General features: G+C 44.1%; 1 protein-coding gene across 2 annotated transcripts in view; it reads left to right on the top strand.

Annotated features, from left to right (window-relative positions):
• Positions 1 to 16384, top strand: part of KIF19 (kinesin family member 19) — a 275355-nt gene that overhangs the window by 169598 nt on the left and 89373 nt on the right. For both annotated transcript variants that reach the window (XM_085617363.1, XM_085617364.1), the window contains exon 5: positions 8460 to 8596. In XM_085617363.1, coding sequence (XP_085473489.1) covers positions 8460 to 8596 — 137 coding nt within the window. The remainder of the gene's footprint in view (positions 1 to 8459; positions 8597 to 16384) is intronic.

A 16384-nucleotide genomic window follows, 5' to 3' on the forward strand; every position in this document is an offset into this window, starting at 1 on the left:
TGGGTAATAGTGTAGGGCAGGCTATGAATCATGACTGCCTGCTCTAAAGTAGGTACAGGCTACCTGCCCGCGCTAATGACCAAAACAGATTCCCTTCCTTCTTGTCTTCTCGCTCCTCCGTCAATGGAAGTTCACAGATCTTCCAACCCAAGCAGCTTTTGCAAGATAGTCCAGGAATACCTGCCTGCATTGAACCATCATCCACAGAGAAAGCTGTTTTTAAGAAGTCCTCTTTCTCTTTTCTTGAATAGACATGCAAAACAAACCTCATAGGAGCTCCAGCGCAGGCAAATTCTGACAGGCCATAGTTATAGAGGAAAAGCCCACAAACATAATCATATCCTCATTGGCTGGCACCTAAAAAGGTGAATTATAGCAGCCTCCGATCAGTAGTGAACGGTCGGCTCAACAGCTGAAAGCTTGAAATACAAACAGTGTCCCCTCCCTAGCAAGTTGAAAAGTTACATCAACTTGTAGCTGCATGAACTGTTGGCACTATGTGGACATGAGATTTGTCTTGGTTGTTTCTTGAAGGATAGGATCAAGTTTGAAGCCATACACATGGTCCTACTGTTGTCTGTGGAGTCTGTGGTAGAGTGAGTCAACAAGGAGTTGAGAGTGTGCCTGGTGAGCTCCCTCTCCTGCTGTAGGAACTTCTACTGTAGTATCCTACATCCAGGTGCTGGTACCAGGAGAGTGGCCCCAACTACACCTACGTATCACCCTGACATTATTGGTGTTTATAAACACGTGACAGCTGATAGGCATAATTAACTCTGGAGCCTGAGCTCTCTGGAATGACCTGAAGGTCACTTGTCCAATTGGTGATCCCTTGGCTTGGTCCCCAGTTGGTACTTGGGTTTGAAGCATTCTTGACTCCGTTTATCTGTGAAAGTGTCTTCCTCATTGGCTGGGAATAGTGACTCCATGCTGAAGTGGTTGCCTCCTCTTATTTTAAATGACTTTAGTGATGCTTTCATCTTTATTGATGTATTGCCTCTCTGAATATTAATCAAAATGTGGTTGTCTGTCCTAACGAATGTGGTATACTGAAACACGACGAGTCCCCAATGGCTTCAGCCCTGAGTGACACGGGCCAGATGTCGCACTTTCTACACTATGTAGGTTTCCAATTCCTATTACTACCCAGCTCTAAATAATTCACCTACGTACACTTTAAGCAACTTGTTAATTTATGGAAGATACAATACCATATACGTAATGACTCATGGAGGTTACTTAGTGAGTTCATGGTCCTCTGAAACTGTACTTCAAAACCCACAGGGCAAATGAGGATCCATGAATGTCAATTCACCAAATGACTGGGGGAGGGGAAGTGACATTGCATACTATTTTACCCCGATGATGTCAGAGGATTTAAACCCTTGCCCCACCCATAGCCTCCCATGACGTGTGAAGGGGCAATAGTCTGAACTGCAATGTTGCATTAAAAAAAGTTAATAAATTATGTTTAAAAAACACCCTGGGAGATATTTCTTCTAGTAACCATGTCATTAAGACTAGTGATTTGTCCATGCACACAGAGGCTAGTAGGAGCTGGAGACAGGATAAAGCAAGGGTCTCACAAAGAGAATCAAAGAGTTATTGGTACAGAAAGAGTGCTCAGCATCCAGAATCACCGCACAGCTCACCTGCACTTGCAGAGCAGATTCTCATGCAGCCCTCCTGCAGTCTGCTGTAAAGGGCAGGGAGGGTTTCTTTTGTCTGGGGCAGCCTGGGGACATCTTTACAGCAAAGGGCAGCCAAAGAAGCAGGACAGGTCAGCAGAGCTCGAGCATGGGGCAAGCATAGACCTCACCCAGAGAAGATGGGCAGTACTCCGCTCTGACCACCAGTTTTCGTGATGCCGGACATCGACGGTTTGCCCATTTCTGGGAAAGTCCAAATGCTGTTGGACACAGTCAGCAATGTCCTGCTTCCACCACATACTGCAGGCAATCATAGCATGTTACCACACAAAAGACTCCTCCAAGATGGCTGGTGGTAAGAAACCTTGAGTAACCCACCAGAGATTCGCCTGGTTAGAAGTATAGAATTTGCTGTCTCTGTATTTCCTGTCGGGAAACATCCATTACTGCTTTTAAAATGCAACTGTTACAACGCAAGTGCCTTTACATGACATGCTATTACAACGCATGCCATTTCAACGCATGTCACTACAACGCATGCCATTATAATGCATTATAAGGTAAGTAATGGAGATTTTTTATTTTTAGGGTGGGTATGGGTTTCGGGGTCGATGGAAATAGTAATTTTTTCCCCTACACTATCCAACACTTTCCCTTCTGTTGCACTCACTGGAGTGGGAATAGTAATGTTACCCCTACACTATCCAACACTTTCCCTTCTGTTGCACTAACTGGAGTGGGAATAGTAATGTTACCCCTACACTATCCAACACTTACCCTACTGTTGCCCTAAAAGTATTATGCGTTGTAATGGTATGCATTGTAAAGGTATGCATTGTAATCAAATGCGTTGTAATGGTAGTTTTTAAAAATGAGTTGAAATGGCATGCGTTGTAAAATCATGCGATGTAAAAACCGCGTTGTAAAAGCATGCGTTGTAATTGCTTGCATTGTAATGTCATATATTCTTTCCTGTCTGTCCATCCTCGGCAGGGCCTCAGTAAGATGAACACGTGCAGTTTAACAAGTGGTACTCTTTAGATTACCAGCTGGAATCCCTGCAAGGCCAACTCTGCCTTTCATTCTTCCGATGGTCAGTAAATCCAGTGCCAATAGATCGGGTAATCGCAACACCTGTTAGTTACAGCAATCAGCATTTGCACACAATTACGTATGAGTGATTGTAATGCTATACAGTTATACATGTGAACAATAAACAAGGCGGTAACGAGATACCCCTCCCGGGGTGATTCGCGTGCATTACAAATCAAAATAGCATAACATAACTAGACGTCCCTAGAACTAATTGCACTGGAGACACTTTATGGAGCTGCTGATTGCACCCAAGTGTACCCATCGGCTTTCACCAGCCAGGGCCCATGGTAAGGGGTGTGAGGGGGTCCCAGTTTATAGTCCTATGTGAGCAACGGTCAACTGTGGTGTCCCAGGAGAGCACTACATTTTCAACTTGATGAAGTGACCCTAAAACTACAATGCTAAGGAAAATCTAGTGATAAAATTGATTTGGAATTTTAGAGCGGGTACAACCAGGAGAGGCGTTTTCCTTACAAAACACTGCACTGGCTGTGACAACTGATGTCGAAGTGAGTAAGAACTAACTGGAAGGGAACTGAGTTTCACTATCTCTCTCTTTACTTTTAAATAGTTCTGCTTCTTCCCATAACCAGTTTAATAGCAGCAGTACTTTTGTTTTCCAATGGAAAGCACAAATATTGTAATTTAAAACTTAGTCCTCTCATTCAAGATATATATTTCTCCTGCTCTCCTGTCAACGTTGATGGAAAAGAAACAAGCATTGGCAAAGCCAATAGCTCTCGCCTATGCAAGATCTATTGCCTTTGGCAATATGTTTTAGCCATGTTGCACCCTAGTGTGTCTGCTGTTCAGCATGGCTAAAAGTGAGTGGAGTGGGTTGGAGAGGGGTAGATTGGGATAGACTGCGGTGGGGTAGATTGAAGTGGGGTAGATTGAAGTATGGTAGATTGTGGCATAATAGATTGGGGTGGGTAGATTTGGGTAGATTGTGGTGGGGTAGGTTGGGCAAATATATGGGTGGGGCATATTAGGGTAGCTTGTGGTGGGGAGATTGTGGGCAGATTGAGGTATATTGGCGTGTTGCACATTGCGGTAAATTGTGGGCAGATTGGGTTAGATTGGGATGAAGTAGATTGGGGTAGGATGGGTGGACTAGATTCGGCTTGTGTAGATTGGAGTGGAGTAGATGAGAGTAGATTGGAACATATTAAAGTGGGGGTAGATTGGAGTGTGGTAGACTGGGGTCAGGTAGGTTGAGGTAGATTTGAGTGTGGTAGATTGTGTAGATTAGATTGGGGTAGATTGGAGTGTGGTAGATGGGGTGGATTTAGGTGAGGTAGATTGAGCTACATTGAAATTCGGCAGATTGAAGTGGGGTAGATTGGAGTGGGGTAGAGAGGGGTAGATTGGAGTGGGATAGAAAGGGGTAGATTGGTGTAGGATAGATTATGGTGGACTGGAGTGGGGTAGACTGGGGTAGATTGGAATAGTGTAGATTTGGGTGGGGTAGATTGGAGTGGAGTATAATGGAGTGAGATAGATTGGATTGGAGCAGATGGGGTAGACAGGAGTGGGTTGAATTGTTTGGGGTATATTGGGTGGGGTAGATTTGAGTGGGGTAGACTGGAGTGAGTGAGGTAGATTGAAAATGGGCAGATTGGAGTTGGGTTAATTTGGATTAGTTAGATTGGGGTAGATTGGGGTGCGGTGGGGTGGGTTGGATTGGTAAATTGGAGTGGGTTAGATTAGGCCAAATTGGACTGGGGTAAATTGAGGTAGATTGGAATGGGCTAGAATGGAGTGGGGTAGTCTGAGGTTGGTTGTGTGAGGTAGATTGGGATGCATTAGCTTGGGGTAGGTTAATGTGGGATAGATTTGGTTAGATTGGTGTGGGGTAGGTTAGGGTAGATGCGGTGGAGTAGATTGGAATGGAGTAGAATGGGGTGGTGTAGATTGTGGTGGGGCAGATTGGGGTGGGGTAGATTAGGGTGGGAAGGTTGAGGTAGATTGGGGTGGTGTAGAGTGAGGCAAATCGTGGGCAAATTGGGTTAGATTGGGGTGGGGTAGAACAGGAGTGGATTGGGGTTGGATAGATTAGGGTAGATCAGAATAGATTGAAGTGGGGTAGATTGAGATGTAGTATATTGGGGTGGGGTTGGTTGAGGTAGAATTGAGGGGGTAGATTGTGTAGATTGGGGTAGATCGGACTGTGGTAGATGGAGGTGGGTTGGGGTGGATTGGAGTGGGATGCATTGGGATACATTGAAATGGGGGTGATTAGAGTGGGTTAGAGAGGGTAGATTGAAATGGAGTAGAGAAGGGTAGATTGGGTTAGATTGGTGTTGGGTAGATTGTGAACTGAGTAGATTGGAATAGTGTAGATATGGGGGGTACATTGGAGTGGAGTTGAATGGAGTGGGGTAGTTTGGAGTGGAGTGGTGTAGACTGGAGTGGGTTAGATTGTTTGGGGTTTATTGGAGTGGTGTAGACAAGGGTAGGTTGGGTGTGGTTGATTGAGGTGTGGTATATTGAGATAGATTGGGTGGGGTAGATTGGAGTGGGGTAGTTTGGTGTGAGGTAGATTGAAGTGGGATAGATTGGAGTGGGATAGTTTTGGGTGAGGTGGGGTGGATTGGTAGACTGGAGTGGGGTAGGTTGGGTTAGATTTGAGTGGGTTAGATTGGGTAGGGTAGATTGGAGTTTGGTAGACTGAGGTGTGGTAAATTGGCTGGGGTAGATTGGAGAGATGGAGGTGGGGTGGATTGGGGTAGACTGAGTGGTGTCGTTTGGGAAGGTGTAGATTGGGGTGGTGTAGACTGGAGTGATTTAGCTTGGAGTGGAGTACATTGGAGCTGGGTACATTGGAGTGGGGGAGATTGGAGTACATCAGAATAGATTGAAGTGGGGTAGTTTGGGAAGGTGTAGATTGGTGAGGGGTAGGTTGAGGTAGATTTGAGTGGGGTAGATTTTGTAAATTGGCGTAGCTTGGAGTGTTGTAGATTGGGTAGATTGGGGTGGATAGGAGAGGGGTAAATTAGGGTACATTGGAATGGGACAGATTGGAGTCGGTAGAGAGGGGTACATTGGAGGGGGGTTGAGAGGGATAGATTTGGGTAGATTGGTGTAGGGTAGATTGTGGCGGACTGGAGTGGGGTAGACTGGGGTAGATTGGAATCGTGTATATTTTGGTGGAGTAGATTGGAGTGGAGTAGAATGGAGTGGGTAGAGTGGAGTGGAGTGGGGTAGATTGGAGTGTGGTAAATGGGGTAGACTGGAGTGTGTTAGATTGTTTGTGGTATATTGGAGTGAGGAAGATTGGGGCAGGTTGGGTGTGGCTGATTGGGGTGTGAAAGATTGGGCTATATTGGGTGTGGTAGTTTGGCATGAGGTAGATTGACTTGGGATAGATTGGGTTAGATTTGGGTGGGTTTGATTGGGTGGGGTAAATCAGAGTGTGGTAGAATGAGGAGTGGTAAATTGATTGGGGTAGAATGGATGGATTGAGGTGGGGTAGATTGGGGTGGATTGGAGTGGGGTAGTTTGGGATGGTGTAGATTGGGGTGGTGTAGATTGGGGTGGGCTGATTGGGGTGGGGTAGATTGGAGTGGGGTAGATTGGAGCTGGATAGATTGGAGTGGGGTAGATTGGGATAGATTGGCATGGGATAGATTGGGGTATATTGAAATGGGGAAGATTGGAGTGGAGTAGAATGGATTTGGGTAGTGAGGGGTAGACTGGAGTGGGGTAGAGAGTGGTAGATTGGAGTGGGACAGATTGAGGTGTGGTACATTGATTGGGGTAGATTGGAGGGATAGAGGTGGGGTAGATTGGGTGGATTGGAGTGGGGTAGTTTGGGACGGTGTAGATTGGGGTGGTGTAGATTGGGGTGGGCTGATTGGGGTGGGGTGGATTGGAGTGGGGTTCATTGCAGCTGGGTAGATTGGAGTGGGGTAGATTGGGATAGATTGGCGTGGGATATATTGGATATATTGAAATGGGGAAGATTGAAGTGGAGTAGAATGGATTTGGGTAGTGAGGGGTAGACTGGAGTGGGGATAGATTGGGGTATATTGAAATGGGGAAGATTGAAGTGGAGTAGAATGGATTTGGGTAGAGAGGGGTAGATTGGAGTGGGGTAGAGAGGGGTAGATTGATTAGTGTTGGGTAGATTTTATTGGATTGGAGTGGGGTAGATTGGAGTGGTGATGATTGGAGTTAGTAGATTAGAGTGGGGTACATTGGAGTGTGATAGATCGGGGTAGATTGGAATGGGGTGGAAAGGATTGGTTTAGAGATGGAATGATTGGAGTGGGATAGAGAGGGATAGGTTGATTAGTGTGGGGTAGATTTTAGTGGATTGGCGTGGGGTAGTTTGGAGTGGTGTAGATTTGAGTGGGTAGATTTGGGTGGGGTAGATTGGAGTGTGGTAAAGTGGGGTAAATTGGAGTGGGGCAGATGGGATAGACTGGAGTGGGTTAGATTGTGGTAGATTAAAGTGGGGTATAATGGATTGTGGTAGATAGGAGTAGATTGGAGAGGGGTAGATTGGAGTGAGTAGATTAGAGTGGGGTAGATTGGAGTGTGGTAGATTGGGGTGGATTGGAGTGGTGTAGAAAGTATTGGGGTAGAGATGGATTGATTGGAGAGGGATAGAGAGGGATAGGTTGGTTAGTGTGGGGTAGATTTTAGTGGATTGGAGTGGGGTAGTTTGGAGTGGTGTAGATTTGAGTGGGTAGATTTGGGTGCAGTAGATTGGAGTGTGGTAAAGTGGGGTAAATTGGAGTGGGGTATATGGGATAGACTGGAGTGGGGTACAATGGATTGTGGTAGATTGGAGTAGATTGGAGAGGGGTAGATTGGGGTAGATTTGAGTGGAGGAGATTAGGGTAAATTAGATTGGGGTAGATTTGAGTTGGGTATATTGGAGTGGGGTTGAGAGGGGTAGATTGGCGTAGGGTAGATTCTGGTAGTTGGGTAGATTGGAGTGGGGTATATTAGATTGGAGTTGGGTAGATTGGAGTGGAGTAGATTGGGTAGAGTAGATTGGGTTGGGTAGATTGGAGTGGGGTAGATACCTCGTAGACTGTGGCAGATTGGGGTAGACTGGAGTGGGGTAGATTGGGTAGACTAAGTTTAGATGGTACAAGAGGCCGCTTATTAATATGCTGTTTTTCATGACTTGTGTGGTCTTATTTCATAGTCTATAATGATAAATCTTTTCATGATATTATCACAACTGTTTGAGGACTGAGCATATGAGCATATAAGATCAGTATTACATCTCTGCAGTTGCAGTACTGCAAGAGCCTACAAGATTTGTCTATTTCTGTAGTCTACATTTACACATAGTTATACTGCATTTTAGTATTGGAGGAATTGAGTACCCTGTTAAGTGTTTACTTTGTTCATCCTAGCTGCACTGGGAGTCCATTCTTTGGATGCATCTTGGTTTTCTTGTCAAATGTGGCTGGCTGCACAAAGCTTGGTACTCCCGACATCCCATATTCAACAAATCACTACTCCCACTGCTGTTGACTGAAAAATCTGGTTTCCTTTTATGGGCACTGCTTATGGAAATAGATGAATTGATGGTCTAGAAAATCCTCTTATAACCTCATATGTCATCCCATTTCCAAGCACTGTACAGTATGGTGCCCCCAAATATTTCAGAAGTGTTAATGTTGTCAAGTATTTTCCTAATGCCCGTGTTGTTCACCCTTTTCATAAGATTGTCCATCCCTGCATCTCTTCTAGGTTGTGGGAAGACTTACACCATGCTGGGAACTGACTATGAGCCAGGCATCTATGTGCGCACACTCAATGACCTTTTCCGGGCCATTGAGGAGACCAGCGATGACATGGAGTATGAAGTCTCAATGTCCTATCTTGAGGTAAGGGCCTTGCCTTGGGAACTCTTTGCTCGGTAGAACCATCTGTCTGGGGAGGTAAGTAATGGTAGGTGTGTAGTTAATGTGCAGTGGCGGAAGGCAGAACCTCGCTCCTTTCCATTGAACCTCGTTGGTGTAGCTGACTTGTGCTCCATTGCACTAAGCCTCTTAGATCCTGGTCTACAGCAAATATTGGCTATCATTGGCGCTGTATGCTTCTTGGCAATATTGCTTCTTAAAACCTTAAAAACTCATATCTCCAGTCCCACTTATTGGATATTTGTCATTTTGCTGTCATTTTATTTATTACATTTTACTCTGTTTTTGGTTTGAAGATATATTTGCTTTGTAATAAGACTTCACTACATTTTTGGTACTACATAAATACTTTACACATTGTCCTAAATAATGCCTATCTGCTCTGTGCCCTAACTACCAGGGGGTTGAACTTGCGTTAATTTTGTGACTCTAACTGTTCACACTCATTTGGGGTTGAGATTATTCCTTGTGGTGGGAAGTCACCCCTCCCGCTCCCCAAATAATAGTCCAATTTCATACAAACAATCACACATAATCAAACCAATTACTGATAGTACATTCATAGACATCTCTATCAAAGTGGTTTGGTTGATGTGATATGTCATTTTATCTGTAAGAAGATTTACAACATTTGTAACTACATCTGTTTGATTACGGCTGAGGCAATGAGCATTTTATTTGGTGTGCATGTTATTGCTTACATAGCGGCTGTGCAAATCACTGGCAGCCCACTACATTTTGAATAGGTGCAACACTGAGTCTGGGATTACACAGACTCTGGTACGTGCGAATTCAAAACCTTATAGAAGCGTCTGGCACCAGAGTCCCTGATTATAGCATAGTTAGATAGTGTGTCTGGGCTTCTTATACAAACAAAGACCTGCTAAGTAATGGCTACTTCTCAAAATGTAGAACACCAAAGAAACAATAGAAACAGTGGGTCTGAGTAACAGTCGCAGGGTTTTCAGGATGCTGACGTGAAATGCCATCCAAGTGAGAATGGTGTCTGAACTTGCATGTTTACTCACTCATCCACTTATACATTCCTCTCAGTGAGTTAAGCACCAGCTCCAATGATCTGTCTGTAACCTACACATCACTCAGATTTGTGCTAGACATTTGCACAGCTGCATGTGCTCTGCAGGGTATGGAAGAATGCACTTGCTGCTTTCTGTGAGAGAGTGATGATTGCTTTGCTACTGCCAAGCTGTGCCTCTTCTGTGAGAAAGCAAAGCTTGCACTGCTGCTGTCCAATGTGTACCTGTCTTGTTATGGGGGAGGCTTTTGCTACTTCTACCCTCTTTAGGAGGGAAGTGTGCACTGTTTCTTCCTAAGGTGTACCAGTTCTATGAAGAACGGGTGTTTTGTCTGCTGTTGCCACATCTTATGAAAAAAAGTATATTTTAGTACTTTGAATGCACTTGAATAACATGCTCAAGTCAGTCAGAAGATTTTATCAAACCCAGGGCCAAAATTAGTGGCATGCCCTGACACACAGACACCGGTTTTAATCCTGGCTTCCCAGCTTGACCAAACTATTTGACTCTGGGCAAATTTCTTTCTTGAACATGCCTTCCTTCTATTATCATCATATTTGAGTGTTCCTTGAAATAATTAATTTTAAAATGTGCCCTGTAGAAAAATCTTCCTTATTCAGGGTGGGCTTGACCATAATGTTGAAGTTAAAGTTGAAAGGGTTTTGTATAGCGCTCTATTACCAAGCGGTTTCTTGGCGCTGCAGAAGGAAACTGAAACTGAGGAGGGAAGGGGGGTGAGGGTTTAAGAGGAATAGGCAGAGGAGAAAAGATGGGTTTTCAGAGCAACCCGAAAATCCAAATAGGAGGGAATAGACCTGATTGCCAAAGGGAGTGTGTTCCAGAAGTGGGGGGCGAGTGTCGAAAACCTGGAGCCACCCGATTTCTTCTTAAGGAATCGGGGGACAAGAAGAAGGAACTGGGTGGAGGAGCGAAGATTTCTGGCAGGAGCATATGCATTGATCTTAGATCTAATAAATGCAGGGGCAGTGCCGGCTAGAGACATAAAGGTCAGACAGCCCATCTTGAAGAGCGAGCGCTCCCTAATGGAGAGCCAGTGGAGAGTCTGAAGCAGGGGGGTGGTGTGACTAAATTTGGGAAGCCTATAAATGAGGCGAGCCGCTTGATTTTGGATAAGCTGCAGGCGACGGCACTCGTAGGCAGGAATGCCCATATACAGGGCGTTGCCATAATCTAGGCGGGATAGGATCATTGCCAGGACAATGAGTTTGAGGGCTTCGACCGTGTAGTAGCGCGAGACTTTCCGGATGGTTCTTGAGGCCGAAAACAAGAGGAGACTGCCGAGCTTGATTTTGGATAAGCTGCAGGCGACGGCACTCGTAGGCAGGAATGCCCATATACAGGGCGTTGCCATAATCTAGGCGGGATAGGATCATTGCCAGGACAATGAGTTTGAGGGCTTCGACCGTGTAGTAGCGCGAGACTTTCCGGATGGTTCTTGAGGCAGAAAACAAGAGGAGACTGCCGAGCTTATCTGGGGACGAAGAGAGAGATCCGGGCTGACTTTGATGCCCAGAGTTTTAACGGAGGCAGATGGAGACGGGGGGAACCAAAGATGGGGGTCCAGAAAGCAGGGGACCAGGGATTGGAGGGACCACCGATGAGAACCAGCTCCGTCTTATCAGGATTCAGTTTTAATTGATTGAGGTTCATCCAGTTGTAGATGAAAGTAAGAGTGGAGTGGACCCTGGAGACTGAGTCAGAAGAGAAGGAGAGGTTGAAGATGAGCTGGAGGTCGTCAGCGTAGTTGAACGTTGTAACCTCCATATCCTGTAAAGCAGCAATGAGGGGGTGTATGTAAAGGTTGAATAAGAGGGGGGAGAGGGAGGAACCTTGGGGTACCCCGCAGGAGACAGAGCTGGTGGGTGCAAGAAAGCCTTCCAAACGAACAGCCTGAGTACGGCCTGCTAAGAAAGAGGTGAGCCAGGTCAAGGCCGTCCCCCGTAGGCCGGCACTCCTGACACGGTCGAGGAGGATGGAATGGTCGACCGTGTCAAAGGTGGCGGAGAGATCGAGAAGGACTAAGGCCTGGGGGGAATTGGTGTCGGCGCTGCGTTTGAGCTCATCAACCACTGAGAGGACAACAGACTCCGTAGAATGTGCAGGACGGAAACCGGCCTGATGGTCCGCCAGGAGGTGGTGGGCCTCAATGTAGGTGGAGAGTGAGGAGGTGATATGGCTCTCCAAGATCTTGCCCAGAAGTGGGAGGAGCGAAATGGGTCTAAAGTTGGAAGGGGCAGTAGGATCGACACCGTTTTTTTTTATAATAGGGATTACCGTGGCTGCTTTGAACACATCAGGTACAATTCCTGAGGTGATAGAGGTGTTAAGCAGGGTAATAGGGGGGCTGGACAGAAGGAGAAGATCTCCCTTAGGATGTGTGCCGGGCAAACGTCAGTGGGGGAACCAGTTTTAACTTTTCCCAGGAGAGTACGGAAGGCCTCTTCTGAAATCAGGGGGAATTGGTCGAAAGAGGAGGGGGACGGGGGTAAAGGAGGGCAAGAGAACATAGGAGGTGCCATGGGGATGTTCTGCTTTATAGTGGCGATCTTCTCAATAAAAAAGTCATTGAGGGAGTTGCAGAGGGATTGGGAAGGAATGGGTCTAGGTGCAACTCTGTCGGAGGCAGCAAGCTCGTGGACGATCGTAAATATCTCCTTGGGTTTGTTAGCTGCCTGATAAATTTTCTGAGAAAAATGTTCTAGCTTGGCGGTGAGTATAGCTTTTTTATAGGCCCTAAGTAAAATCAGATAAAGGATCTTAAGGTCAGGGAAGTATCTGCGGCGCCACTGGCGCTCAGCCTGCCGAAGTGTCAACTTCTGGTTTTTTAGGGCATTAGAAAACCATCTATTGGCATCGTGAGAGCGGCACGTTCTGACCCGTCTAAGAGGTGCAACATGGTTGCAAGCCACTGAGAGCCAGTTATCGATGGTGGCTACCTGCCGATTGGGAGGCAAATCTATCAAGGTGGGAGCGGAGGAGGCTAAGGAATGGCCTAAGGCGGTCAAATCCACCCTATTCCAGTTGCGAGCATAGATATTTTTGGGGAGAGGGGGGGTGTTGATCTCCCCCAGTGGAGTGGAGAAGGTAATCAGGAAGTGATCAGACCAGGCACAGGGAAGTATAGTAGGCGAAGATGTTGCTCTAGCTATAAAAATATGGGCGTGTTTAGGAGAAACAAGACAACTTAGACAACTTGCCTCTTGAGTCATTCATAAAATTGCCACGACAGACGGGGTGCTGTTCTCTAATACTAATAAAAACCACTCAGTGCTATGATATGATCTAATGTTGTAAAGTGAATCAATCCAAAATACATTTTTGTTTTAATTAAAAATTCATACCTCAGTGCTAAATGAAGTAGTAGTCAACAACACTTGCAGAAAAGCAAGGGGTCCAGGCTGAGCAAAAATATATTATCTTCTGCCTTCACTGAGCTGCTTTTTCAGATAGGATGCAACACAGGTGAGGCAGTGGTGAAGTATGGGACCCAGCCTGCAATACCTCATTACCAATGCCTTATCAGCGTGAGTATCGAGGCCAGAGATGTTTGGATGTTGGGTGTCTGGCTCACAATCTCAAAACCTATGCACACCCTTTGTCTGCACCCAATTAGCTTTGAGTGTGCCTTAGTAGTGTTGGCATGGCCTATTCTATAAAGCAATGCTATGATTTCAGAGGCTTGCCCTGTACAACATGCCACACGGGCTGACAGCCTCGCCAATATCGCAACTGGAGCTTGAGAAATGTATCCATCTGCCACCTTCCTTCTTAATTAGGTGAACATGCCGGAATTAAACGGCAAAAACAGAGGTCCTTACATTTAATTTAGCTCCGTATGATCTTCCTGCATCAATATATACTCGAAGGCCACACCCTATTAGATACTTAGGCATTTATGTCACAAACAACTATGACAAACTCTTTTCTTTGAATTATACCACCATGTTAGGAAAAGTTAAAAAATTACTGGGAAAGTGGACCTTACTGAATTTATCTTTGATAGGCCGAGTGTCTATGGTCAAGATGTCAGTGCTCCCGCTATTTCAGTTTCTTTTTAGTAATCTCCCTATGAAAATTCCAAGTACCTATTTCAAAGAACTGGGTGGATGATTAGGAAATTTATATGGAACGATAAGCACCCTAGAGTCAAATTGCCCATATTACAGTTGGATGTAGCATCTGGGGGATTAGCGCTGACACATTTTCCAATTTATTATCAGGCTTCCCTGCTTAACTTACTCTCACAATTAGGAGAAGAGAATTTGGTCTTTGATAATTACTTTCAAGTACAAATGGTGAAAAAAAGCACTATAAAACTGCCCATTTTTCTGCGATCTGAAAAACTACCTAAAAGAACCAGATATAAGATCATTGCTGCATTGGTAACTAGGATTACGCTTTTTTTTAATTCAAGAAATATTCCAGCGTATCATGCTTATACCCCCATACAGGATTGTGTAGCTGGAGGTTTAATGATGTCAAAAGAACTCTATCAAGAGTGGCAAGAATTAGGCTTCGCCTTCTTGGTGATTTTTATAATCATCATACATTAATTACATGGGATTCGATAAGGCTACAGTTCGGTAATTTAAAATACTGCTTTTTTTCTAAGTTATCTTCAGCTTGCGAAATTTCTCGAAAATAACTATACTATGCTGAGTGAAACAGAGCTTCCAATAATCAAGCAAATATCAAACAAGTTCACGGGTGTCGGAGTTTGGTATTGACTTCTACAACAGCAAGCACATAATGAAGAGATTATTGTGAAGGAACTTCAGAAAATTCACTTAAAGACAGGCTGTAAATTCAATATTAAAGAATGTCAACAATTAAGCGAATGCTCAAATAAAGCATTGCGAGGAGCAAATTATAAAAGAATTATAGTTCTATCAAGATGGCTAGCATACTACACTCCTCAGAGACTGCATAAAATGTTTCCTACCTGCCTGAATCAATGTTTTAGATGTAATGAATGGGATGAAGGAGGATGGGTTCATATATTTTATGGTTGTAGTAAATTGCAGCAATTTTGGAAGGATGTTTTTGTTATGATATCTCAGTTTCTGTCATCAATTATTGTCCCATCACCAAGGCTGGTTCTATTTGGTATCTCGACAGAGATGCAATTTTTTACTAAATATCAATAATTTCTATAGCTGTTGCCAGATCATTGGTGCTGCAAAACTGGAAAACCAGTACACAACCCAAAATTAATCAATGGATCAGTAAAATGTGTAGTACCTATAGATTCGAGGAGGTATACACAAAACGTATAGGAGCTACAGTAAGATTTAGAGCTGTATGGCATAAATTTGGTATAGCGGAGTTAGAGTAGGATTGAGAAACTTGCTGTAGTTGGTAACAAATTACAGGACAATATTTAGTAATATAAATGTTGACTGTCGCACCTGCACTTTATGGAGTTCCTTGACATTTGTACTGATTAATAGTTGATCCTAGCTGCACATGCACTTTAAAAAATGCTGGATGTCTGAATTGTCCTTTTTTTAAAAAAAAATGTTGGGAGTATTGTTGAAATAGTTGTTTCTTAGTTGCACAGGCACTTTAGAGGGGAGGAGAAGAAGAAGGGGGAGGAGAAAGGAGGAAGGAGGAAAGGAAAGGGAAGTAAGGGTGGATGTATCATGCAGAAATAACGTACCAGGGAATATAAGCTGCTATGGAATTCTGTTTTAACGTATCCTTCTAAAAAACAAAATCGTAACCTCTCAATGTTAATTAAGAATATTATTGTTATTGTATGCATTATGGTGTAATGTACAGTGTATTTTCTTACTGCTCTTAATAAAAATATAAAAAATAAAATTAAAAAAAACTAGGTGAACATGCCATATGAACCAGGGACTGTTTTATTCTATCTTATGTGAGTTACCTATATTCCTGCAGAAGTCATCTAGGGGCCAAAATCAAGACCTGAAACATGTCGATGGAAAAGAGAATGAGGGTCCGTTGCTTTGTCCTTCTTGATTTTAATATTGTGGGAGGGAGACACCAGTAAAAACATTTTTTGCTCACCCATATTCAATTTTAATATATGTCTGACAGTTTAACAATTGTAGAACATACATGTCAATATAAGGGACTTCTGTTCCCTATGTTGACATATGTCAAATTAGGTAACCCATACCTAGGAAAGTAGTGACGAATAGCAGTCTCAGATGCATTACAGTACTAGATGTGGAACCCACTGATGAAGCATAGCAAATTTGTTAGATGAGGGATAATCATCCTATATGGGCACATAAACATATGGTTTTTCCATAAGATTGACTTTTTCTTTCAAGAGTTTTATACTTATTGTATGTTTATGTTGGTTTATAGAAATTGCATACCAGTCCTTTAATGCCACCCACCCGCTTTCCAGTGTGCTACTGCCACCTATCCTTTACTTTAGTGTTAGGCAAGGTTGCCCTGCTGCTGCCCATGTTGTACCTATGATGTGTTGTGTAGCATCTTGTAGAAAACCTTCCACTATACAAAAGAAAAAAACTATTTGCATTGCCAATGCTTGTTTTAATGCATGAAGCGGGCAAAAATGTGAAAAGAGATTTCTTTTGGTTCTCTGTGTAAAACAAGCAACTTTTTAAAATGGACAAAGTTACTTTGTATAGCTTAAAATATAGCTGACAATTGGCTCCATTTTCATGTATAACACCTTTGTTCAGTTCTGGCATTT

The sequence above is a fragment of the Triturus cristatus genome, chromosome 7 (assembly GCF_964204655.1).
Source record: "Triturus cristatus chromosome 7, aTriCri1.1, whole genome shotgun sequence".
Taxonomy (NCBI): domain Eukaryota; kingdom Metazoa; phylum Chordata; class Amphibia; order Caudata; family Salamandridae; genus Triturus; species Triturus cristatus.